Raw genomic sequence first — 26,382 nt, 5'->3', positions numbered from 1 at the left:
GCCCGAGCTTGAGCATAAAAGTAAACCCGTTTAATAAACAAACTCGAGCCTGAGCTTCACTTATCGAGCTCGAGCCGACCCGCGAGCCTAAATGAACATGTCATTTATATAACTTTTTAAAATATATATTTAATTATTAATTAATATATATAATGTTATGAAAAAATAAATAAAAATAACTAAATAATATATATTATATTATTATTATTATATGCATAAAATTATAATAGAAAAAAATGTATAAAAATAATGATAATTATATAAAAAAATAATTAATAAATAGTAAATGAGCCGAGCTCGAGCTTTGAAAATATAGCTCGAAATAAGCCGAGATCGAGCTCGAGCTCTGTGTAAATTAAACGAGCCGAGCTCGAGCCTAGTCGAGCTCGGGCTCGGCTCGACTCGTTTGCACCCCTATTTAACAGCAAGTTCCACTCTAGGTCAATTTGGCTATCAACAACACGTATAGTCATCCTTCTATTAATCATATATGTTCGAAATTACTAAAGTGAAGAGTTTGAATGAATTAACAATGCTTACCAAATGGAAATTAACAATAACTTTAATAAATATTCTTCAAACAATATATCAAAAACTGAGATGTTACACATCATGTCTTATTATACATTTATTTATTATTTATTTACACAAAAATATACAAAGGAATTTGTGATTGCCTACATTGGCAACAAATATTGGAACTCAAACTCATATGGTAGCTTCTCTACAATAGATGAAACCTTTGCGTTACTAACTCCTCTAAAGCATTCCACCATTGACTTCCTTAATGAACCAGAAGTAGGCAATTCTTGGCACAACCATTCCACCAATCTTTCCAAATCTTGAGCAAAATCATGCATGTTTCTAAGCAAAAGCTCTGGTAGCCCAATTTTCTTGGCACTTGTTACAACTATTGAAGCTTGTAGGTACTCTAGCTTTGCTCTTTCTAACTCATTCACAACCCCATCACCTGTATACACTCTTATCTTTATTCCAAACATGTTAGGATACAATTACTAGAAAAGTTATTAATGATTAATGAACATTAATGTAAGATTTTAGCAAAGGTTCATTTACCGCGGGAGAAGAGCGTGTGCCACAACATAGTGCGAATGTGACATTCGGGTCTGTTGAGTCGAGCCCATGAAGTTTGCGAAATATTGCATCTTTGTCATCTCTTTCTGGCTTACCATAGATCTATTGACCAGATGATAAATTATTAAACTACGAATTCAAATTTATATGATGTGGACTTATAATTAATGTATCAACTTTAGCATGCAGATTTTAGCATAACAAAAATTAAGCGTGTTTACCTTGTTTATCATCGAGGCTTCGCGCTTTCTCAATATGATGTGTTCTATAGCTTGTGCACTTATCGTGTGGTCGCCTATCTTTAGGGATGCCTGGTTCACATTCAGATTTGTCTAAGTTATTTAAAATTGCTTTTAGAACAATAAAAATGTCTAGTGAGGTAGATTGTTTCCTAGCTATTCGAACCAGTTTCGCCCGAAAAGCGATTCAACTAAAGTTCTAAAATCAGATTATAAACTTTTGCCAAATAAATTGAGTCTTTTTTTAGTCAAACTTGAGAAAAAATACACCTAACTTCAATTTGAAAATTTAAATAAAACCAGCAATAATAAATTTGTTTAAAAGATATCCAATTCCTGGGGTGGTTGGAGTATCACGGGGGAGGGATGGGACCATAATGAATCCGATATTTTTACGAAGGTGCGCCTGGAGCGCATATTTTCTAGAGGTATATAGTAATGTGGAGAGACAAAATTGTTTTAAGCACCGACAGGACCAAAAGTACTTGTACCTAAATTTTTTTTAAAAGGGCACGATTTTGGTTAAAATTATAACAGTGAGAATATGATCACACACATTTTTTGTATAGGATTTTTGAAAGGCACACAAAGTATTAAAGTTAGCGCGAGTTTTAGTGAAATAAAACTCTTTCAGGTATAATACTTCTTTGTTGTTTAAAACCTGAAAACTAAACCAAGTTAAACCCCGAAAAATAGAGCGCCCTTAAATAGCGCTCCTGCTTCCGTCCGGAAGACAGTAACTTTACTTGTTACTCAAAAATTCATAAGAATAATGGCCAACCTTGTTCATTAGTGTATGTAGTTTGTCAGGACTAGAAGGAACTCCATACTGAAGAAAACCCTGAAATTTCAAGTATTTAATTTGAGATAAAAGAACATTGGACACTAATGATTCTTTAAGACAGTCAAAATGCAGGCCTAAAAGCATTAGTTAGATGATGAAATGAGAAGTGGATGAACTTACTTGCATGACACAAGCATTGTACATGTTGATCCAGAATGCCAGCTTCTGTTGTGAAGTCAAAAACATCAAGTCCACCTTTTGCAGCCCATTCATGTAAGCCCTGCAAGTACATAATAATTAATACATCATGTAACTCACCAATGTATGGGTCATGTGGCTAAAATATTGTAACAAAATGTAAATGTAACTTCAACTCAAAAATAATTCAAAAGTATATAATTCATAACAAAATATAATCCAAAAGTTAATTCGATCATAAAAATAAAGTAATACAAAAGCACTCAATTTTCAAAAAATAATCCGAAAGTCTACTCGTTTCAATGTTACTCACTAGGTTAAAAGTAATTTTTTAAAAATATGAGCCGCAAAAAATCAAAAATCTCTTGGGCTTAAAAGCGGTTTCCGGTTTAAACCGGTATTTTAGAGAAAATTGTTGGTTCAATGTTCTAGGAAAACCGCTCAAAGATACCAGGCTCAAAATACCGGCCTGATATGCAAGACCCGGTATTGCAGGTTCAACCGGCCGGTAAGAACCGGTTTTTAAAACACTGTTTTTAACACACCATGTAACTCATCAATTCATTGGTCCTGTGGCTAAAAATAATGTAAAGTACCTCAACTTTTGTAGCAAAGGAATGTAACTTGAACTTGAAATGCATTTAGGGTCCAAAGAAGTAGATGTAAACCTAACCAAGTTCTTGTAGCACCCAATGTCTCTAGGAATTGAATCTTCTTGGTTAAAGATCCCATAAGGGTCTTGCTGCCTAGACTCCTTTTGAAGCAACAAGCTTGCCTTTGAGTTCAAGCATGGTTCAGCCCTGAAGCTCAACGAAAAGTTGGCTGATCGCGAAACCGGTCCTGATTTCTCTAGCTCTATTGTTCTTGACATCCTCAGGAGCCTTGTGAAAATGAAGATCAAACATTTCATAATGTTTTCGGAAAGCTTGTTTGGTGACCACTTTGCAATGTTCTCTTCTTCAGATTGGCTCGAAGCCGGATCCGAAGAGTGTGTTACGTTGCGTTCTCTCTAAAAATAGACAGAAAGCAATAGTTTTACAGGATATCAGTAATACTCATTTGTTTAGTATTTATGTACTTTTAAATTATAAAAGAATATAATAGCATATATACCTTAGGAGTAGTAACATGTCTTGTATCTCTTGCAGGTGAGGGTGGTTTTAGAATACCACTTCTTCTCGGGGTTCTATCACAAACCCCCAGATCCCCACTGTTATCACGGTTTTCTTTTTGTTCGAAAAACGTGACGTTTTTAGTTCTTGATTTCTCTTGTGAAGTGGAGTCTCTAAGATTATAATCACCCTTAATAGCTTTACTAATGAAATGTAATGCCTTTGTTTCAAACGACAATTTGTCGTCGTATCCTCTATCTTTTGGTAACGGTAGTGGTGTCTTCGGAGCTAACAATCCCTCGGGAATTTGACGAAATTGCGCTTGTTTCATTTTTGATTCCCTTGTAGCTTCTTTCTCTTTGTCTAAGTCAGATTGTAGATGACTGATTTGGCTTTCTAGTCTTGTTATCTCATTCTCAACCATGGCTAGTTCCGTCAATAACTCCTTCATCTAGATTGTAAATCAAACGGTTTGATTTCAACATGTGTATTATTAATCAAATATATATAGAAATACAATATGAATAACTACAAATTAGATTTAAGTTATTTAACCAAATAACTTCTAGTTATGGTAAAGGTGGTTACAATATATTTTGTCTAATTAACGCGTTAAAATGAATGGAAAAAAACGTACCTTTGGAGGAAGGGATTTTGGGATATGAAGAGCAGACGGGTCTTGTTGTTGATACGTACGTTTAAGAAGCTCCCCAACTTTTTCTTCGTGATCTAGCATTTTTTGAAGTGTCGATACCTAGGTTATTAGCACCCGTCAATGGATCGAATTGGTTAGTTACCCGAAATCCATCAGATCATGTGTATTTATTTCTTGAAAACATACAAATATTGGGATCAATGGGGGATGGTGAGCCATGACTTATGCATGCATGTTAAGAAGTTTTTAATGATTGACATGTCTGTAGATAGTGTCAAGAAACATATAACATGCAACTAGGAGTACTAGGGTACCTTTATCATGCCCACAACCTAAGCTATATATGCATATATAGAACTCAAATTGACTAAAGCAAAATAAGCTATTTCATGACATTTGATTATTGAGTACATCATATGAAAACGAGGAAAATTCTGAAAAAAAAATAAAAATAAAAAATAATAATAAATTGTAAAAAGAAAGTTTATCTTTTACAACTTTTACTTAAAACTATAGGCCCATTTTTGTAAAAGATTTTCATGAGTTTTCCCTAAAACTTATTATAGTCAACTAATTGAAGTGTTCTTAATTATCATTACAAAAATAACTAATATCATCTTATAAATCATTAAACTTTGATTTGAAATAATTAGGGGGAAAAAAAGAAAAAAAGTCACCAATTTTTACAGTAGGTAAAAAAGTTACCAATTTTTACGGGACGTATCTATAATGGAATGCCAACTCAAGAAATGCATACGGTATATATCTCCAGCAATCCCATACGTATATTAATTCACATCATCAAAAACTAACAGAATTACTTTTCATTTAGTTTGAGACTACTGGAAGAAAAATACGTTTAAACTGGACTATCTGTGTATAAACATTCATCGAGTTGGGATTAATCCTGGCCTATAGACGAAAGTTGTGATTATTAAAATCTAATACCGCTAATGGAATTAGTCAAGTAGTACCTCTCTTTCTAATTCTTCTTTCTTCTGGTGTCCACTATTCACTTTCTTGGTCTTCTGATAACAAGAAATTAATAGTACTATTAATATAAGTTTATAACACAATCTTAAAATGATCAAAAGCATGAAATGATAGCAACACGTACACTAACGGGCGGTGTCGGTGGCAGTGGGAGCATGAGGTGCCATATTCCACGTGACTAGAAAAGAAGTACGTGAATTAATATGGATAATAATATGGTGAAGGTTTGTGAAATGAAAGTAATTAATATGGTTAAGTTGATGATGAAATAAGCAAAATGTTGTTGGTAGTGTTGTTTTGATCGGAAGGGTGTTTGGTGGGTGGTGTTGACGGTGGACGGTGGTTGTGAATGTTGACGTTTGGATTTGGAGGTGATTAAATAATTAGGATGAAAAAGAGCTTTCGTGATGAAAGAATCATGAGAAAGAGAAAGATAGCTTATCATGTTATGTTTCTAATTCTGGTGTTAGTCATGATTTGGACACTTGCAACATAACATAAAATAAATAAAGATTAAAGTTATTTCATTTTTTCTAAAAAAGCAATTTTTAGCAACGATATATGTTGTCCGGAAGATGGCCTTTACTGACAACATGTTGTCGGCATGGGCTCCGTCAAATTGTTAAGTTTTCACCAACCTATACTAACGGCATGTCGTTGCTGAAATTACAAAATTATTTTAATGAATATATGTTTTTAGAAACTGTAGCGATGGCATATCGTTGGTAACTTTTTTTATTTTATTAAATGATTATTTTTAAATTTTTTTAGAAAATTCTGATTGTCGCTTAGACCAGATTTTAGCGACAAGATTTACACGGCCGACCATTTTTAGTTGTTGTGACCAGATTTTAGCAATGAACCTCTACCCGACAATTATTATTAATAAGTATAAAAGACAGCTTTGGGGCCACAAAGCTCCATGGGACCGTTTTGCGACGCCTTACTGTTTGCGACATTTTTTTTCCTTTTAATTTTGGTATTGCAACGAACGTAAGGATAACTAACCGAATGTCAATTTTGTTTTTGTTCCGGTACCGTAACGAGCGTGACAGAATACGACCAAATTCATGTGGACTCATCGTGTTTTGTTTTAATTCCGGTATCGTAACGAACATAGCGAAATTCGTTCGAATGACATTTTTTTTGTAGAGGTATCGTAATAAACGTGATGAAAACCGACCGAATTCGCATCGACTTACCACATCAACGCATGGAACCAACAACGCTAAGGTTTTGTTGGCGCGCCTGAGTTTTACCAACCTGCCTGACGCAGCACACCGGTACCACTAGTTAACCATAATGATTAATTATAAGATAGCAACGGAACGTGATCGTCACAAGTTTCAATAAAACGTCTTTCGCTGTTGTCTACCTATATTATTTTTATAATTAGTCATTATGATTAATACACAGTTTCTTTACTAAAATATTTATAAACACATTTTTAATAAATTATCATTAGTTATCTACCAAAGCAATATACAAGTTTTTTTAAGATTACGTGGGAGTGGAGTATCATATCTTTATTTGGTGGGTTTTTAATTGAAATTGGTATTTGGCGTAGGTTTCACTCGTAAGCATTGGCTATTGTGGTTAGTTCCTTAGTGAGTAGTCAAACTATTGTGTGACACTTGTTCGTTTTTACCATGGACGAGTAACAATATTTTGGTAGGTCTCATGAAGTCTCACGTACACGTAGTCACCCTTTTATAGAAAAACCTGTAAAATTATAAGATGTTGTTATGTTTTTAATTTAAATATGAGCAGCATTATTGTAAGAGGATTCGAACTCAGGCAATAAAGATGGCTGGCATTATGACCATTTGAGAGAGACATGCTGCTGCCATGTATGCGACAAATGTCTTTATAAACAAGTAAGTAGATAGCCTACTAATCAACCACATGAATTTGTGATAACTCGTAATTTGTTTATTAAATGAAAATCTCAAAACTGTTTTTCATGCGTATTCCTCACTCCCATCGATTCACACACAGATATGATAACTGGGTTATTCATCCCTCGTAGTTCGTTCTGAATTGAGATGAGCTCATCCTCAACTTCTTGGATTTTATTTCCACATTTTCATCTATTTTAAATGTTGTTGGTCTTTCAGTAGCATCCATCATGAGAACACCATTGATGACAACAGCTCATGTGTCATAATTTATTATCGTCTCGTCTTCATGACTCTCCATTATGCTAACATCTTTCCTCACCTCAAATATTATGACTTCAACCTTTATGTCTTAATCATCATCGTCGTCGTTGTCATCATCATCATTTTGAGATTTATTGATTTCAATATCATTTATTGCCTTTAGTTCATTACTCTCCTTCACGCTAACAATTTTCTCGCTCCCCCAACATTAAGTGCTTCAACATCTATAGCTTGATACGACGCATCATCATCAAATCCACCGGTCTTGACGTTGGAATTATCATCAAGATGTACATATTCCTTGTCAAACGATAAAGTGTTATAATGGATTGACATCTTCATTTGACACGTGGTCGATATTCACGACTAGTTCTATCAATGCCTCCATTATGGGGATGTTTAAAACACCATAGTAATCACCTCTGTGATTTATGTGGATGTTTACACACGTGATGCAACTTATGGCCATGACATAGGGGTTCTTCACGAATAGTGTTGAGTTTATGGATCCTAGATCTCCACCATAAGAATACAAAGATTGATTTATGATTTTATTTTAACACATTGTTCCGTCCATATATTAATGAGCTCTAATGCAACATGTCGATCGTAAGATGAAAAGCGAGATAAAATTTAATAAACAGCCAATATATAAAAAAACACAAATAGAAAAAAGTGTAAAGAAAAATATGAGATTATTAAATTGGATCCCGACACTAATATATATAAAGCTTCGTCCATATTATAAGGAAACTTTAAATATTATTGATACTGTATGATCATGTCAATTTAAAATTGTTAGCTAATTAAAAAGTAAATAAATTAAATAAAGTAAATATCAAACCAAATTAAGTATGAATAAAAAATACTATTCACTAGACGCGTGAATTTTGTATTTATGTTTTTTTAACGTCGACTTCATAATGTTAGCCCGCTATACTTTTTAAATTTGAATAGCCATGTTGTCACACTCTGGCTAAATTATACTGTTATTGTCGGGTTCATACTGGCTTCAGAGTTTTGCTTGGGCATTCCTCTAAGAACCGATACCGCCGACTGCCACTTGACAGTCGTATTGCCACCACTTGGCGTAACACACGGTAGGACAAAAACCCAAATAAACTCAGAATTTGAAGTGGCATGCTCACAATACATGGCTTATATATCCTTTAATTGATGGGTCAACTGATTAGATTTGCTTATTAAATGAAAACAAATAAATAAATAAATAAAATCTTCAAAATCAATTTAAAACTTGTTTTCCACACATAGTCATCCTTTTCAATACCCCCACCAACCTGTATATAAATCGGGTAATTAGCTTATCCGTGGGTTATCATATCTTATTTTAAATCTTAAATATATATAAATGAAACGTTTAAAAACTCTATGGTTACATTCTACATTTTCTTAAGCCACCATTGTTTTATTTGTAAATGGTGGCTTCTCATGCATTTAATCTGAATTCACGGGTATGGGTCTCACCAAACCCAGATAACCCTTAAACGGGTTATAACATCTCATTATGTTAAAAATTAATCTCACCAAATATTTGATATGAAAATCCTATAAAATAAGGATATACAAAAAATTAATATCCATTTTTTTAAAAAAAAGATATTATTTATATTAAGAAACAATTTTATAGTAAAAAAAAATAAGCGGGTCATGAGTCTCACCAAACCCAGATAGCTTTTAAACAGATTATAACATCTTATTTAATTGTGAAACCTTTTTATCATATTATTAAATTCCTTAAATAATAAAATTCAAATTCAAAAAATATATACAAATATTAGAAACGAAAAGTGAAAACAACCCCCGTAATACGGGGGATAAAACCTAATTATTACTACATATAATATTTTCAAACTTTGGTGCCGCTAAATGCCAATTGGGCCACTTGGCGGCACCGTATTGGTCCTTAAATTTTGTTTGTTTTTTTTTGTTCCGGTACCGTGACAGACATAACGGAAACCGAACGAATTTGCTGTAACGCCCTAGTTTCAATAAATAAATAAATGTTTCGAGTACTATTTTAGTTATTGTATCGTATGGCGTCGGTTAGATTAATTAAATAATGGGTAGAATATGGATAGGACTAGGAGAGGTTAATGGACTTGAAAATGATTTGGGCCTAAAAGCCTTTAGGCTTAGCTTATTTAAACCCTAAAACCCTACATAAATCCTTATCCTTATCATTTCATCATCTTCCAATCATTGGCACACATACACACACCATAAATCTCTTGTACAAACCTTCCAAAATCCAATTCCAATCCAATTCCATTTGTCCAAGATCTAGCTATTAATATTTAAGGTATGTTTATAATTAATATTAGTTTCCTTTTCTCATCTCCTTTCCATCTTAGATCTATTAACGAAATGAATACACGAGCCGAACCCAACAGACATAAACGAACCCGTCTTAGACGAGATCCAAACGAATCAAATAAACAAACACCGACCAAACCGTGTGAGAAATCGGTCATGGTTAAACAAGCAAACATGATATAGATATATAAATATACAAATATATATAAAGATGTGAGTATACATATATACAAGTGGACATGAATATAAACTGAAGTGTGAAACACAGATTGAAACTGAATCCAAATACCGGCGAGGGTGGAACTCGTCTCCGATGAACGGAAAACGTACGCGGGGCCGAGATGGACCCAAACTTCAAAACCCACCAGACCCGAATGTAACATTTCGGGTTTTTACCTTATTCGGTTATTTTGTTTTATCTGTGTTTGAATGCTATTCGGATCCTAAAATCTATTAATACTTTACATTTATGAATTTTTAAGTTTCCTCATGTTCACTTTAAGCCCTCTATGCTTTATATTGTTTATTCACTAAGTATAACAAAACAAATCCTACAAGTGATCATTTAACAAAGTATAGGGACCAAATCTGCCATTTATGAAATATGGACTTCAGGGACGCCGGAGCGCTGCGCGACCGGCCTTAGGACCGCCGCCGCGTGAGGCCGTGGATGAGCTGCACGTTTTTGTTAACTATATCTCGTTTCCAAACTCGTTTATGGCATGAAATCGTTTATTTTAAGCACGTTTGAGTAGATTAAGGGCCAAGTAAATGTATTATAGTCAAGATACAAGTCCTAACTTGTTAATTACTGCCCAAGAACGAATCTTTATGATTATATTCCTTGATTCCTTCATTAAAACATATTTCTTTGCTTAAACGGACCAAAAAGCCTATAATTAGTTCGTATAGGCTTTTTCTATATAAACAAGTCATAACCATCTGCCACAAAACTTTACCTAAACCCTAGACATCACCTCTCAACCGTCACCCTCTCTGTCTCTCTCAATTCTTCCGGTTTTTGGTTTTTTCGTTGAAGAACCATTTACATTCGGTTGACCTTGCAAGCTTAAGGACCGTTGACTCGATAGATCTCATCATTCGTTCACTTTCCGGGTAAGTTGTAAACTGACTTTTCGTTCATAAACATCCTCTAGTCGATAACCTTCAATCAATTTCTAAGATTGACGGGTATTGACTGGTCAATTGCTTTAAAACCCGATAAAGGGTAAAACAGTCAACAACTTTGACTTCTCGTTTTCTTATACTTCTGGTCGGATTCAATGTTCGGTCCAGAAGACTTTTCTTCTCGTAATTAAATTTTAAGGCTTCTGACCAAAACCCGACTTCTGACTCGAAGTTCGGATTCTGGTCAGACTCGACTCGTTTAAACATTAAAATCGACATAACTCGAGTTATACTTATCCGTTTGGATTAATTCCAGCAGCATTAGATTCTCTTTTACTTATACTTTAATATCGTTAAGTTTCAGGTTCTGTTGGTTTTCATCGTTCGGCACGTTAATCGGAAGACTCGTTATTCTTTTTCTTAATTATTATTAACTCGCTTATTATTAAGATGAGTTTTTGTCATTCCCCCGTTTTCACATATTTTCAAACATGTTGGGGGCGTATACATACTTACAGTATTTCATATTATACATATATTAACATTAGCAAACGTGGTATTGTGTTTGAATTGCTAGACATAGTTGCTAAATTGATTACTTGTTTAATTTGCGTATTCGGAGAGGTCCACCATATTCTCATTATAGTATGATCATACGACCTTCTAATTTTAACCGGCGCCCGATTCTCTTGGCAATGGTTCGCTTGACACTTTATTTGCTCACTGGTTTGGTTTATTTACCGCTTTGTTTACGTTTTGCTATCTTTCATATTATATATATATATCATTGCAAAACTAATGACTTGCTAACTCAACATATTTGTTGACAAAACTATTGTATTTTCTACGTACATGTAGGTTATCGTTTAAACTGAAGACTTGGAGTATTAGATTGCTAGATTGAGACCCTAGGCCATTTTAAGAAACACTTTATTTAAGTTATAATTTGGATTATTACTATTCTGTCATGGATTATTGTTTGGAAATTAAATTGCTATTTTTGGATATTATTTGGTTATTTACGAAATGAATTAATTATTAGATATTGTCACCATTATTGTATGATAGTTACCTCGAGCTATGAGCAATCATGCTCACGCCCCCGCATTTCCGCCTTAGGTTGGGGTGTGACAGATTCGTATCAGAACCGAAGGTTTAAGATAGGTGGTTAGAAATTGTCCTAGTCATATGTTAGAAACCCTATACGTGCCTATCTAAACTGATTTATGTGCTCCTTGATTGTTTATAGCTTATTTAGGTAATTATTGATTGTATCTTTTATTTTATGAAAAATATGCATTAGATTTTTTTTTTAGGAAATTAATTATTATTATATCTTTTATTTTAGGTAGTGATTTATTCTTTATTTTAGGAATTACTTAATATATCTTTTATTTTTAGTAATTATTGCACACACCAAATCTGAGGCTATGTCTTACTTTCAAAAATATTTTTAAAATCTTTAAAAAAATCTTTTAAAATCTTTTAAAAACTTTAGTAGATTGCATTTCTATTTTTGGAAAATTAATTAAGAATTTCCATATTTGTTTTTACTCCATCTCCTTAGGGCATGGGGGTATGTCATGTTTGGTTAGTAGCCATAGGGGACTAGAGAACTGTGAATTGGGCCTTGGCAAAACGATTCCGAAAACCAAAGGTAAGACGCTATTCCTTACCTGGAGGATAACCCGGCCACAGTACTCGAGTCCCTAGGCCAAAGTTGAACAACATGTCATACAACCGGACCTTAAGTGAATCAAACGTTACCGATCAAACGGTTGCATTCCTTTTATAAAGCGAATTCACTGTGATTCGTGGTTAAATTCGGAAACTTTCCAAAATTGTGTTTTACTTGATTTTAAATATTTAGTTGGGTGAAAAATCTATGACAATTCATGGGCACTCCATCTATTAATTTCATAACCCGTTTTAATTCGATATTTGGTTGAGGATATCACCGTGGTGGTTCACGAGATACTCCAACTACTTATTTTTTTATTCATTTATTCGATATTTAGTGTGGTCAGTTAAAATGTCATGTAACGCTCATAGGCCGACCCACTCCATTGCAACAAGAACGAGGGACAATGAAGGAACATTTTAGTTTTTTTTACATTTTTCGTTTTTGATTTATATTTTGAGTTACGATTTTTTTTATTAATTTTTTTGAATTTTTTTTGGAGGGGTTTTTATTGTTAATAAAAACCCCTCCAAAAAAATTCAAAAAAATTAATAAAAAAATTATAACTCAAAATATAAATAAAAAACAAAAAATGTAAAAAACCAAAACGTTTCCTTCGTTGTCCTCGTTTTTCGGAAAAAAAAACCCCCCGAGAATGAAGAATATTCCAATTCCAATACATATTAACCAACCAAACACATGATAGGGATTCTCAAACATTCCATTCTATTTCAATTCTAATTCCGAATCCTTTAAAAAAAAGTCCGTGAAACGAATGCGCCCCAAGTTTACAAAATCTTTTTAACTAATATTTATAACTTTATTTTAGTAAACCCGTAGAACATTTTAATTAGCACCGTATATAGCATATCTTATAAAATAATAAACAAGTGTTTTAGGAATGTTAGACGGTAGTGAGTGCAATCAATGGGGTTGTTGTGTCACAAGGTCGGAGTTAGGAATGTTTAGAACTTCTCATACAAGCTAGGATATCGATTATAAATTCTGAAATATTCAAACATCCCAAAATACAAAACATCACATGAGTAGCACTATTTGGTAAGATAAGACGACCGCTTTAGGCACTCACACTTACATGGCCCCAAATTTTCTAGGGCATTGGTATTCAACAAGACTAAAAGTTTCATATTTTTAAGGTATGATTTATGAATTGAAACGTGTTAAACCTAGAGCAAAGCACACAAATCCACCAACTTTGTTAAATTCAATGTGAGTTATTAAAGATAATAGGGGTTGTCATTTGACAGTCTAACAGAAACCAATAATATATGCATATTTTTCTTGTATCTCAAGTTTTTCGATTATATGACATATAGGTCCTCATGAAAATTAAGGTTTCTCAAAAACTTAGACTTTAGCTAATGATTCACATTCACTAAATAAATAAACGAAATAATCTCGAAAATCTATGCATACTTTTTTGTAGTGACGGGATGATTCATCCAGATTAAGTTAAGGCTATTATATGAATGGTTAACACCTTATCTTGACAGATCCTATTCGAATGTCTTCCAACTTGATTGAATCTAGTGAATAGAGATGCTAATGTTCCTTCCGTGTTATGCTTGTTTTGCTCTATTTATTCTTAGATGATGGAAACTTGTTTGGTGGTTGTGAATAGTTGTGAGGACTTCGAATATGGTAGCAAGATAGGAGGATTTAGATCTTTTGACTTTTTAAAATCTAAGTGATGTTACACTATGGGTAGTCAATCTGACGATCGTGAGGAACACAAACAAATCGATGGTGGAAGTCATTGTTATGTTGACATGCTAGGTATTATGGTGGTGTCTAAATTGCATTGTTTTTAACAATTCGGTTGATATCGACTACGTTCTTTATAATATCAAAGCTAAACCCAAAAAATAATTCCTCAAAATAACGTATAAAACAAAGTAAAAAACGAAACATTACACCACCTTACTTTTTCGTTGTATGAAATCTATTTAAAAAAAACACAAAAAAACAAAAATACTAAAAAAAAAGGCTGGCTTAAATAAGGTTCGAACTCGGGACATGCAGGTTACAACAATACAGCAACACAACCACAACAACTTCCACTTTGGTTACTTTTACTACTTCTAAATGGATAAACAGTTAAACAGATTTCAAAATGTTAAAAAAGAAAGAAACTTAGTGGCTGCCATATGATTGGACCAATAATAAAATTACTGTAGCTATAGATTTCTCTTAATATATATTATAATAATATAAATTTTCAAACTCTCCTTAAACTTATAATCTGCACGACGGCGACGGTGACGATGGAAACGATGATGGGGCGGAGGTTACGATGGCAACGGTGACGGGGGCGGAGGTGACGATGGCAACGGTGATGGGTGCGGAGGTTACGATGGCGACGGCGGCGAAGGTGACAGTGGCGACAGAGGTGACGGTGGTGGTGGCGACGACGGTGGTGGCAAGGGAGGTGACGATGGTTGCGGTGGTGGTGGTGGTGGCGGGCTATAGAGGTGACGGTGGTTGTGGGTTTTGAATTTTATTTATCCCTCTCAAGTTGGAGAAATGCCAATTTTTTGTCAAAAAACTAACCAGGTTATTCTCTATTAGAAAAAGGCTAGATGAAGGCCAATAAGATGAAAATTTGGATTAACGTAAGGAATTTTTTAAGTTGGGATTAATACTGGCCAATAGGCTAAAGTTTGGATTATTAAAATCCAATATACCAAAATTATATGAGTTACATATTTATTAAATTCTTATATATATTACTTAGAATAAAAATTTAGAAATCTGGCTCGGTTTGAGGTTTTTTGAAATTATTACATGCAAACCAAAATCGAACCGCAAATTTAGTTTCTATGAAAATCAAAACTAAACCAAACCGTCGTTTTTTTCAATTTTCTAGCTTCAGATCAATTTTTTCAGTTTCTTATACGCCCCGGTACATATAAAAAAAGCACATGGTTTAATTGAATTTTATTATATAAAACAAAATAAAAAAATAACAAGCATTTCGAGGAATTGGGTGGAAAGACATTGTGAAAAGGACCCGGGTGGCCGGATGTGGATTCCATTCCTTTCAATTCCATTCCATTCCATTCCCATAAACGTTGTTCATACTATTTTCATGATTCCATTTCATTCCGCTTTTAAAACCCACTTTCCATTCCGATCCGCAACTAAATATCTATCTGCTTCTTCTACAATCAATCCAGGTTAATTCTTTCTTTCTTTCTTACAAATGCATCTAATCACACAATCAAATCAACCTTATTATTATTTATTTATTTATGTAATCACCTGCTTATTCTTTTCCTTCGATTTTAATTTTGTTAATTGTTTGATAATTATTTATTTTCCGATCGAATTAGTGAGCTTATGTGCTGTAAGTTGCACACATACACATGCATATCGATCGTTAATCGTTATTGTTATTCAATTGAATCAGTTTGTTTAGGGTTATGTAGCTTGTATGCTTTTATTTAATTATAATAATGTAGCATCAAATCTAGGGGAAATGGATGCTTATTCTTATTCATTTCTATTTCTAGGTTTGCTTCCCCTTTTTCGTGGTAAACGATAACTTTTTTTTGGTTCGGGTGGGATCGATGTATATAAAAGAATCAAGCTAAGTTTTAATATAACCCAAAGAAGTATGTCAAGCGTTATTACAAATGCGCTTATGTGAGTGAGCTTTCTAAATTATATTATATGGTATGGTTATGACTTATGAGTGACTTTGAGCAGAGGAGAGAGAAGATGTTATTGGGGAAAGATAATTTGGGGTTACCCTATTCACATTGTATAATTATTTAATATTTTCAGAGAGTGGTTGTTAGTGGAGGAGAGAGAAAAGATAATGATAAATGCATTAAAAATGTTATATAATTGAACAGACGAAAGAAAATGTAGTGATTTTTATTGTAATTATATGGATGTGGATAGGGAATGCCGGAATGGGCTGGGAATGTTCTAAATATATAAAGTTGTTCTCTACTTGTTTTCGTTTTTTGAAAACTAAACATGATTTTGGACACTAGGCCTAATTCCTTAATAGTTAAAATATTGAGCATTGGGCCTAATTCCTGAAAATTTATAAATTTTTTTAATTTGGTTTTTAGGGGTCGGTTTTGAATGTTCATGGGGGGCGATCGCAAAATTTTACAGGGGGCGATCGGGATTTCAGTGAGTATATGAAACTAATTTAGCCAGATTCATACTTCATACATGATCCTGATTGAATAATGCGATTGGATAATCGCACTCCTAACTTAGATATAGTTGTTGTCGTGATTTATAAGATATAAAATTGATCTCAGAATCATTATAATAATGTTCTCTATATTCTTTGCTAAAATATCGAGTAGATTCAATTAAAGATCTTCCCTTTTAAAAAAAGAACAATAAGAAGAAAGTGGATTTATTGTTTAAATAAACCCAGAAAGCTCATTTGTCCAAGTTTAGCCACATAATAAGTCCATTATCTTGATCTTTATAGGGACCACTAGTAGATAATATTATTTTATCTCTTTACAGCCTCATGTTTTGATAAAGTGATCTCATATTTGCAGCGAGCCGAATATGAGTTAAGCAATCAGATATTAGCAAAATGTTTTCATCCGGTCAAGATCCTGATGTTGTTCGGTGGGGTCACCTGCTCTTTGATAGTGGGCCATCTATTGACAACTGCTATTCCAGCTATGGCCCACAAAATTATGCAGATTGTTATCAATATCAGTATTCAAGTGAAAACCGTTATGACACAGAATGTGTCAGCACAGAAAATGAAAAGGATAATATAGTTACCTTTCCAGATAATACATCGTCGTTTTCAGTTGCAGAAGCATCTGCAGATTCTTGTGAATCAGTTGATCATTCACAAGCATCTTTTTACTTGCAGGATTCACTTAATCAATCTATGGCCAATTGCAGTCTTGGTAATAGATACACATTCATTCTTATTTGATATATTTTATTAGTTAAGTTAGTTTATGGTTTTGTGATGTTTATATACATTATAGGAGATGATGAGGTCACAAATGATATGCCGCCGTGTGAAAGCCCTACAAGTGAGTTGAACTATGGTGAAGAATTGTCGTACTCATTGGAGCTGAGTGATGAGTACGCATTAGATGATGAAGTTGGCAATAGGCTGAATCATATGGCTTCTGTTCCAGTAAGTGTTTTATCTTACATTTATGCAGTAATGGATTTCATTTGTTTTATGTAATTTATTTATGTAGCATAACGACATTAAGTCAAATAGCTAGTTTTGTTGCATAGTTACCATATAGTGTTGTTATTAATTAAATAAATAATAAATTGCTGCTGGATGTTTTGTAGCATGTTCCCAAGGTCAACGGAGAAATACCTTCTCTAGATGAGGCAACTTTAGATCATCAGAGACTGCTCGACAGGTATTAAGCAACATCATAATTCATTGGCTTGTAAATGAACCGAACGAACACAAATGGAGCGTGTTCATTCGTTTAAACAAATGGGTTTTTCTTGTTCGTGTTCGTTTGTTAAGAAAATGAGCATGTTCATCTGTGAACAGTATAAAGTATAAACTAACAGTTCATGAACGAACGTAACTGAACATAGATGAACGAATATAATCGAGCCAAAACCTGTAAAAAATGAAGTGAAAAACAATGTGTCGGGCCTAAAAACTTTCTATAACTAAGCTAAGTTGTAATGGGCCAAACATTTTTAAATGAATATATTAACAAATGAACTTAAAACAAACGAACATTAACTAACAATTTAAATAAACGAACGCTCATGAACATAAACAAACAAGCAAACAAACGAGACATGTGTTCGTCTTTGTTCGTTTACTAAATGAACGAAATTTTGTATTCTTGTTCGTTAGTATATTAATTAAATGAACATATCAATCTTGTTTTTTTAATTATTAGCATGATGATTAAAGTTGCATACATATTTCTTATACAGGCTGCAGTTGTACCAATTAGTAGAGTCCAAAGTTATAGGGGACGGAAATTGCCAGGTGAAAACTCTCAATTATCTTGTTGTTGACCATGCTGTTTGACCTGGTTTCTGAAACCTAATAATTAGTCTTTACAAAACTGTATTTCATTTCTCAGTTTCGAGCTATTTCGGATCAAGTTTACCATACAACTGAGCACCATAAATTTGTTAGACAACAAATTGTAAACCAGGTCAGTCTAGACTCGTTAATTTTCATGTGGTTATTTTATTTATATATTTCTTATTACCATCTTTTAAATATTGGTTTTCTTTTCTAAAGCTTGAACTATATTCTGAAAAATATGAAGGATATGTCCCCATGGATTATGATGATTACTTGAAGAATATGTCCAAGTATTTTACTGCCTCTTTTCTTTTAATTTGGTAATATCATTGTTAATGTTTATGATATTTGTGGATGTGAATTAGGGTCGGTGAATGGGGTGATCATGTGACTTTGCAGGCGGCTGCTGATTTGGTATGAAAATACATGTTAACTTTGTTTCTTTTGAAGCAATCCACATAATTTTGGTCATTAATGTTGATTTTATGATGCAGTATGCAATCAAAATCTGTGTAATCACATCGTATAAGGATACCTGCTATATCGAGATTGTTCCAAGTGTTCAAAGGTCGAATCGAGGTAAAATCTAAAAATTCTATATAAATATATATCATGTGTGGACGATGATAATGTTGCTTTATCTTATAGTATAATTATTTTGTTGCAGTAATATTATTAAGCTTTTGGGCAGAGGTTCACTACAATTCAATATATCCTGTGGAAGGTAAAAAGTCCCTACCGAATAGTCAAACTTGATGAGTTGACTTATGTTATCATGCACCAAAATCAAATGTATTAATCTTACTTTCTAACCCAGATGTTCCACAAGTGGAGGACTGAGGTTGAAGATGAGTGGCTATTGCAACTCGCTTATCTTCCTGCGTATATTATTGGAACCTTCGACTGTCGTTTGGGTCTTAGTTCCCAAGATTATAAACGAGGCAAAATGGCCCGAGGACGTTGCATGGGGCCTCGCAAGAAGGCTCGGTGACAATATTGTGTCTTTCTCAAAGAGGTTTTATAACGATTTTTATTGCAAGATTTTCTTTGTTAACTAATAAGTTGTTTCTTGTTTGGGTTAACTTTTAAGCTGATTTTATCTTAAGTTACTAAGTTGGTCTAGAGATTGATTTACTATGAAAATATGAAATCATAAAGGAAGTATACCATATTACCATCCAGTAACTGCAAACATATATGAACTGATAATAGCAGTAACATGGTTAAAAGAAGTTTCATCACGATAGTTGATAATAAGATGGTCGTACTTTTGTTGGCCATCCTAAATCAGTAAACACAATCTCTTACTGAATATGTTGGAAGGAACTGCTGGACCGGTTAAAGTCTCGGTGTGCAGACATATAGCGCGATGACATAATATGATGATGAAGAATATCTAATGCTACTAAAGCTCAGCTTTGAAGAAGTGCATAAGCCTCGAGAAGATAGATATTAAATTCTCGTCAACAACTTACTTGCCAAAGCAACTACCGCCTTTTTTAGTTTATCTCCGGCAAATCTTTATAATCATGTCTGAGGCTGGTTACAACAAGAACCCTCAGAGCTCACAGTAACGAGACTAACAAGTAACGATCTTTGTTGTTGCATAACTAAATCATTTTGGGAGAAATCATTATCTCGCATTAACATAGACGAAAATAGGGTTTTTTTTTTAATAATCTTTTTTATACAATTTAAACCTTATGAAGTCTTTTAAATTTAAAGGGCTCTCAAAGCTAGAGGCTTAGATCATTTATTTTAGCAAGCTACGTTATAGGGCTCTTCGTGCTAGTAGTTAATTAAAAACTTTAAATAAAATTTTATAATAAGTGTGGTCCAATTTATAAGTAAACCGTTACTTCATTTGGTAAGCAAACAAGCTGAGCTACTCACGTGATCTCAAGCTCAGATCAATAAAAAGCTTGAAACAATTCGGAGTTTCAAATAAAGCTCGTTTAGTTATAGAGACTAAGCCTCGTGTATCTTCAAGTTTTTTTTTTTTTGGACTTCTATGTATTAATTTCACACTACATAGCCGAACTTAAGACAATCTTTTGCTCATTTATTGTACTACACGATCTCCGGTTGAGCTTTGGTGTGTTTAAGGTTTTTTCAAATATATTAATGGGCTACTGGATTTCAATAATACAAACTTGTACCTATTGACTGAGATTAATCTCAACTCAGAAAATGTTTACAAAAAGTCCCCACTTGAAACGTATTTTCCTCTAACAATTCCATATTAACTGAAAAGTAACCCCGTTAGCCTTTCGATAACATGGAAAATACGTATAGCATTCATAATAAACGAGCCGAACCTATGTTTGAAAAAGCAACCCATGAGTCGAGAAAAAAGCTCGAAGTGAGCCAAGCCCAAGCTCTCATAAATCATAACGAGATCGTTTACAACCCTATTTGTTAGCCCATATGTTGTCGTTCACTTGAGCCCGTTGTGGTCCGTTAGCCATTCGCTAACCGGCTTGCCATCGTTCGCTTGACACTCGTTCGGTGTTCGCGAGTGACGTGGCTCCGTTGGGAAAAGTGAGTTTGCAAAGGGGGTGGTGTTTTGTAATAAAGGAAAATGTTGGGATCCAAATGTGAGTTGTTAATAATTAATTGTCAGGCAGGCCATTGGCCTTCTTGAGTGAGGCTTAGAATTTTAGAGGTCTCATATTTGAAATATAATGGGGTTCTTGAGTGAGTCACACATGAGACATAGAGCGTCAAAATTAGTATGAACGGTTGACATCTCCTCTCAGAAAAACGTATTGAAGTTGAATCTAAACGCTATTAAAAAAAAATTGTTAGGCAGGCCAGCGAGTCTACTCTACACACTTCTGGGTTTCATCGAACGTTCTCGAACCTCCTTAAAACCCTACCTATAACATAACATAACCACCTTTACATCACACTCTAAAACAATACAATACAACTCGATTCATATTAATATTAATAATATTATCATCACAATCACACTCTTATCCATCCACACCTACTCCTCCAATGGCGTCTGCTAATGCAATCTCCACAGCCTCAATCATCCGCACTCCAAAACAGGTGGTTATTAATTTCAATTTCAATATTAATTTTAATCACAAAATCGTATTATTATATTCAGCTGTTTGTGTACTGTTGTTATGACCGTAGGGAGGTTTGAGAAATGGAAATGGAGGCGTTAGTCAGTTGCGAACCGCCAAGCAATCGAACCGCCGGTTCGCGGTTCGAGCTGCCGCGAAAGAGATTGCGTTTGACCAGAGTTCTAGGGCGGCGATGCAGGCCGGTATTGATAAGCTTGCTGATGCTGTTGGCCTTACTCTTGGACCTAGAGGTATTCATTATTAGTTGTTTATATTGTGTTTTGTGTTGTTAGCCTGTGGTTAATAGTTATAAATAAATACGGATTAGTTGTTGAAATGTTGGATTGATTAACTTAAACTTTAGGTTTTTTAGAGATTAATTCGAATTAGTGGTAGCTGTGCAAACGAGCCGTGTTGCTTGCAAGCGAATTGAGATCGGATAGAGAAAATGTTAAGAATATATATTTTATTTTTTCAAAAATATACATATAATTAAAAAAAAAATTGGGGCGTATCGGGGTGTCGGGCCGGGGTCGGTCGACCACCTGCTCTTGCGAGCAGAGGTCGAGCCTTGTATGGGAGGATTGTATATATTTTAAGTTTCAACTCTTATGGACGGACTTCTATGTATTAATTTCACACTACATCGATGATCTTGAGATGAGCTTTGGTTCGTACACGAGCTCGAGCCAAGCTTAGGCTAAGTTTTTTTTTTTTTTTCAAAATGTATGAAAAATAATTAAAATTGTATATGATTTGATTCATAAATAATAAATTATCCGAGCTTGAGCTTAGAAAAAGTGTTTGAAACGGGCTAAGTTCGAGCTCTTGCAAGACAAAAAGAGCTGAGCTCGAGCCTAGATTAGCTTGGGGTTGGCTTGTTTACACCCGTGGTTGGCATGAATATTGAATTAGCTTTGGCTTTAGGTTTTTAGGCGCTAATTTTGTATTAATGGTTGGAAAAATTAGTGAGTTTTATAAAACTTTAGGTTTAAGAGACTAATTCTGGATTTGTGGTTGGCATTAATATTGAATTTGCTTAAACTTGAGGTTTTTAGGCCCTAATTATGGATTCTAGTTTATTGTAATTTATTAACTGTACGCATTTGCCGTATAGGGAGAAATGTTGTTTTGGATGAATATGGTTCACCAAAGGTGGTTAATGATGGTGTTACAATTGCCAGAGCTATTGAGCTTCCCAGTCCCATGGAAAATGCCGGTGCTGCACTTATCAGAGAGGTTTGAACCTAATCTTGTTGCAACCATTTTGATTATTATTGTCTAAAAGTTACTTCTTGATTGATGAATCTTCATATGATGACCATTTGACAACTCGAACCGCACAGGTTGCAAGCAAAACCAATGACTCAGCTGGTGATGGCACAACGACCGCATCAGTTCTAGCTCGTGAAATTATCAAACTTGGTCTGTTGGGTGTAACGTCAGGTGCTAACCCAGTTTCAGTTAAAAAAGGTATTGATAAGACAGTTGCTGGTTTGATTGAGGAGCTCGAAAAGAGAGCCAGACCGGTTAAAGGCCGTGATGATATCAAAGGTAGTAAATGTTCTCTCTATGTGTAACAATCCAAGTTTCGGTTTACATCATCTGTTTATCTGATTGGATATCTTTTTTGAAGCCATTGCATCAATTTCTGCTGGAAATGATGATATTATCGGATCCATGATTGCTGATGCCATCGACAAGGTTGGACCAGATGGTGTATTATCCATTGAATCATCGTCTTCATTTGAGACAACCGTTGATGTTGAAGAAGGAATGGAGGTATGCTAATCACCATTAATTATGATGTCACAATTCAATAGAATATTCGAGATTATCTTGATATCTCATTTCCTTCATGGGCGTTGCAGATTGACAGAGGTTATATCTCCCCGCAATTTGTCACCAACTCCGAGAAACTACTAGTTGAATTCGAGAACGCCAGAGTGTTGGTCACAGACCAAAAGATATCTTCCATTAAAGACATAATTCCTTTACTAGAAAAAATCACTCAATTAAGAGCCCCGTTGCTGATTATTGCTGAGGATGTTAGTGGTGAAGCTTTAGCTACACTCGTTGTGAACAAATTGCGTGGTATCATTAATGTTGCTGCCATTAAAGCACCTGGGTTTGGTGAAAGAAGAAAAGCCCTTCTTCAAGACATTGCCATTGTGACTGGTACCTTAACGTTACTTCCATCAATGGTAACAAATAGCATTAAATTTTCTGGCAACCTTAACTGTTTTTAAACTGCAATAACAGGAGCCGAATACCAAGCGAGTGACATGAGTTTGCTAGTTGAAAACACCACGGTGGAGCAGCTCGGTTTAGCCAGAAAGATCACAATCAGCAAGGACTCAACCACTATCATCGCTGATGCTGCATCAAAAGACGAGATCCAGGCTAGAATCGCCCAGATTAAAAAGGAATTGGCTGAAACAGATTCTGTCTACGACACCGAGAAACTATCCGAGCGGATTGCGAAGCTGTCAGGCGGTGTTGCGGTTATAAAAGTCGGTGCTGCAACCGAGACCGAACTAGAAGACCGTAAGCTCCGTATCGAGGATGCTAAAAACGCAACATTTGCTGCTATTGAGGAAGGTATAGTGCCAGGTGGAGGTGCTGCGTATGTTCATTTGTCAACACTGGTTCCAGCTATCAAGGACAAGCTTGAGGACGCGGATGAGCGGTTAGGTGCTGATATTATTCAGAAGGCGTTGGCGGCACCGGCTTCGTTGATTGCTCAAAATGCTGGGATTGAAGGTGAGGTGGTGGTTGAGAAGGTGAAGGCGGGTGAATGGGAGATGGGTTATAATGCAATGGCGGATAAATACGAGAATTTGGTAGAGGCTGGAGTTATTGATCCTGCTAAGGTGACTAGATGTGCCTTGCAGAACTCGGCTTCGGTTGCTGGAATGGTGTTGACTACACAGGCTATTGTGGTTGAGAAGCCTAAACCTAAAGTGCCTGTGGCTGCTGCACCTCAAGGTCTTACTGTATAATCAACAAGAGGTTTGAACTGGTTTGAGGTGGTCGAGCGGATTTATGAATAATAAATATGGACTGTTATTGCGGTGATGTAGTGTAGGAGATCGTTACAGGTCTGTTTTTGTACCAAACTGAGATAAATGTTGAGCTAAATGGTGTCTGCTATCTTTTAAAGTTAATATTTATGGTCTCTTTCATTGTGTTTTAAATTAACGAGTCGAGCCAGGGTGGCTTCGAGCTCGGGTTTGAAATTAAATGAGGCAACTTAGCTAGGCTTTAGCTCGATTTTAATTAAATCACAACATATAGTCTTAGGACAATAATATAGTGCACATGTACACTAATAAATAAACCAACCTTTAGCACATACATAATACTTTGAAGGTAGTTACAAAAGTTGGTTAAATACACAGAACTTTTAAATATGGATCATAACCTTTTAAACCCATACAAGATTACGAGCCACTCCAGTAATGAAAGGTCTATAGTTGTATCGGATCCTCTCGGAACCCTTATGTCTCCTCCACTGCTAGCAGCCTTCGTCCACTTACCCTGTTTCACCTGCACGTCGGTCAGATGCCAAAAACCTGCATTACAAATGATTAACAAGTTATGCTTTGGGGCTGCAAAATTTCAAGTAAATGACACAAATGCCAGGAGTGTTGCTGCAATACTCGCATCGTTTCCAGCTGCTTAACTCCGCAAAATCTTTATGACTTTTGAATAATGATGGGTCGGTCGCAAAAGCATGGTTTATGCGACTTTTAAGTTACTCTGTATGTGAAGTTTATTTTGGATCCTTCACTAGACTGGTGATAAATTCAGTGGTAGCACCACATTTCACCACAAAGCTCAAAAGCCTCGTCGCCTCCTCCACACGACCCGATTCACATAAACCCGCAACAACCATCTTATACAACCCCACATCACCAAACACCCCGTTCCTCTCCATCGTCAAAAGCAACCCAACCGCATCACCAAACTCCCCCTTCTTACACCACCCCTTAACCAAATCACCGAAAACCCCACAACCCAAATCAACCCCCTTCCTCTGCAACTTCCCCGCCAACTCCATCGCCGCCTCCATCTCCCCAACCCCACAAATCCCACTAACCAAACTCCTACACATCTCATATTCGGTCACACCCCTCTCTCAGTCATTTCATCGAACACTTGGAACGCACTCTCCATCGGCCCGAACTCACAATACTTCCCAACAATCAAATTCCACAAATACATCTCCACCTTCAAACCCTTCCCACACATCTCCATCACCATCCTTTCGGCATCCCCGACCCGCCCACCGCTTAAATACCCGTCGATCAAAATCTTATACGTCTCCACGTTCCACCCCACCCCCCCTTCCTCCATTAACCCCAAAACCAAACCCAACTCCTCAAACTCCCACCTTCGGCAACAGGCACCGATTAACGTATTAAACGTAACCACATTCGCTTCAACGCGCTTACGGATAGCATATTGAACCAGCTCTCGACCGGATTTGATCTCCCCAAACTTACACAACCCATCCACCACAACAGTTAATGTATAAACTGACACGTGGACACCAGACTCCATCAATTTGTACAGTAGATCTAACCCTAACCCTAACTGTTCAGTTCTAATTAGCTTAATCAAGTAACTGTAACTCGTCCGTTTGTTAATATGAATCCCGTTGTTTCTCATGTAATTAAAGGTTTCCAATGCTGAATCGAATTTGCCGGTATCGGAATATTCTTTTAGCATCAAATCATACCTTTTTTGAAACGGTAACGGACACGTGGACCTCCATGATTGAATCGACCTGCAAATTACTGCAAGTTTATGGACTGTTTTGAGGTCTTTGAGAATGGTTTGGACGGCCATTTTGTTTCCTGAATCCTCCGAAAACAATTT

General features: G+C 35.2%; 4 protein-coding genes across 4 annotated transcripts; 2 read left to right on the top strand and 2 right to left on the bottom strand.

Moving 5' to 3' along the window:
• Positions 1-583: 583 nt before the first annotated feature.
• Positions 584-5,105, bottom strand: LOC143554429 (uncharacterized). Its single transcript, XM_077044185.1, has 9 exons — positions 5,058-5,105; positions 4,066-4,182; positions 3,430-3,879; positions 2,913-3,325; positions 2,299-2,398; positions 2,116-2,175; positions 1,317-1,406; positions 1,078-1,197; positions 584-986 (listed from the first exon to the last, which is right to left on the bottom strand). The coding sequence occupies exons 2-9, from the start codon at positions 4,162-4,164 to the stop codon at positions 678-680; spliced, it is 1,641 nt and encodes a 546-aa protein (XP_076900300.1). The 5' UTR covers positions 4,165-4,182; positions 5,058-5,105; the 3' UTR covers positions 584-677.
• An 11,690-nt stretch (positions 5,106-16,795) lies between these two features.
• LOC143554428 (OVARIAN TUMOR DOMAIN-containing deubiquitinating enzyme 12-like) lies at positions 16,796-19,549 on the top strand. Its single transcript, XM_077044184.1, has 10 exons — positions 16,796-17,300; positions 17,385-17,539; positions 17,707-17,780; positions 18,322-18,376; positions 18,474-18,548; positions 18,638-18,711; positions 18,787-18,835; positions 18,916-19,000; positions 19,089-19,145; positions 19,239-19,549. Exons 1-10 carry the CDS (start codon positions 16,973-16,975, stop codon positions 19,259-19,261), a joined length of 975 nt encoding a protein of 324 aa, XP_076900299.1. The 5' UTR covers positions 16,796-16,972; the 3' UTR covers positions 19,262-19,549.
• A 1,873-nt stretch (positions 19,550-21,422) lies between these two features.
• LOC143554451 (ruBisCO large subunit-binding protein subunit alpha-like) lies at positions 21,423-24,517 on the top strand. The gene is made up of 7 exons (XM_077044197.1): positions 21,423-21,478; positions 21,569-21,749; positions 22,616-22,737; positions 22,845-23,052; positions 23,135-23,280; positions 23,370-23,676; positions 23,761-24,517. Exons 1-7 carry the CDS (start codon positions 21,425-21,427, stop codon positions 24,498-24,500), a joined length of 1,758 nt encoding a protein of 585 aa, XP_076900312.1. The 5' UTR covers positions 21,423-21,424; the 3' UTR covers positions 24,501-24,517.
• A 690-nt stretch (positions 24,518-25,207) lies between these two features.
• Positions 25,208-26,352, bottom strand: LOC143554443 (uncharacterized). The gene is given in 2 exon segments (XM_077044193.1): positions 25,208-25,620; positions 25,623-26,352. Coding segments are annotated over 2 exon segments (1,077 nt in total). The 3' UTR covers positions 25,208-25,273.
• Between the last annotated feature and the right edge of the window lie 30 nt (positions 26,353-26,382).

This window comes from Bidens hawaiensis, unplaced genomic scaffold (assembly GCF_021521415.1).
Source record: "Bidens hawaiensis isolate Kalapana, Puna unplaced genomic scaffold, B.hawaiensis_p1.1 tig00017681_1, whole genome shotgun sequence".
Taxonomy (NCBI): domain Eukaryota; kingdom Viridiplantae; phylum Streptophyta; class Magnoliopsida; order Asterales; family Asteraceae; genus Bidens; species Bidens hawaiensis.
This window is presented reverse-complemented; position numbering and strand designations above follow the sequence as displayed.

Excerpts from the sequence above, each read along its gene's own strand:
- LOC143554428 (XM_077044184.1), top strand. The coding sequence starts at position 16,973 with ATGTTTTCATCCGGTCAAGATCCTGATGTTGTTCGGTGGGGTCACCTG. Across the intron at positions 17,301-17,384 it reads TATGGCCAATTGCAGTCTTG|GAGATGATGAGGTCACAAAT; the intron begins GTAATAGATACA and ends TATACATTATAG. Across the intron at positions 18,712-18,786 it reads TACTTGAAGAATATGTCCAA|GGTCGGTGAATGGGGTGATC; the intron begins GTATTTTACTGC and ends GATGTGAATTAG.
- LOC143554451 (XM_077044197.1), top strand. The coding sequence starts at position 21,425 with ATGGCGTCTGCTAATGCAATCTCCACAGCCTCAATCATCCGCACTCCA. Across the intron at positions 23,053-23,134 it reads AGGCCGTGATGATATCAAAG|CCATTGCATCAATTTCTGCT; the intron begins GTAGTAAATGTT and ends TCTTTTTTGAAG. Across the intron at positions 23,677-23,760 it reads AGACATTGCCATTGTGACTG|GAGCCGAATACCAAGCGAGT; the intron begins GTACCTTAACGT and ends CTGCAATAACAG.
- LOC143554429 (XM_077044185.1), bottom strand. The coding sequence starts at position 4,164 with ATGCTAGATCACGAAGAAAAAGTTGGGGAGCTTCTTAAACGTACGTAT. Across the intron at positions 3,326-3,429 it reads GACATGTTACTACTCCTAAG|AGAGAACGCAACGTAACACA; the intron begins GTATATATGCTA and ends GTCTATTTTTAG. Across the intron at positions 1,198-1,316 it reads AAGCCTCGATGATAAACAAG|ATCTATGGTAAGCCAGAAAG; the intron begins GTAAACACGCTT and ends TCTGGTCAATAG.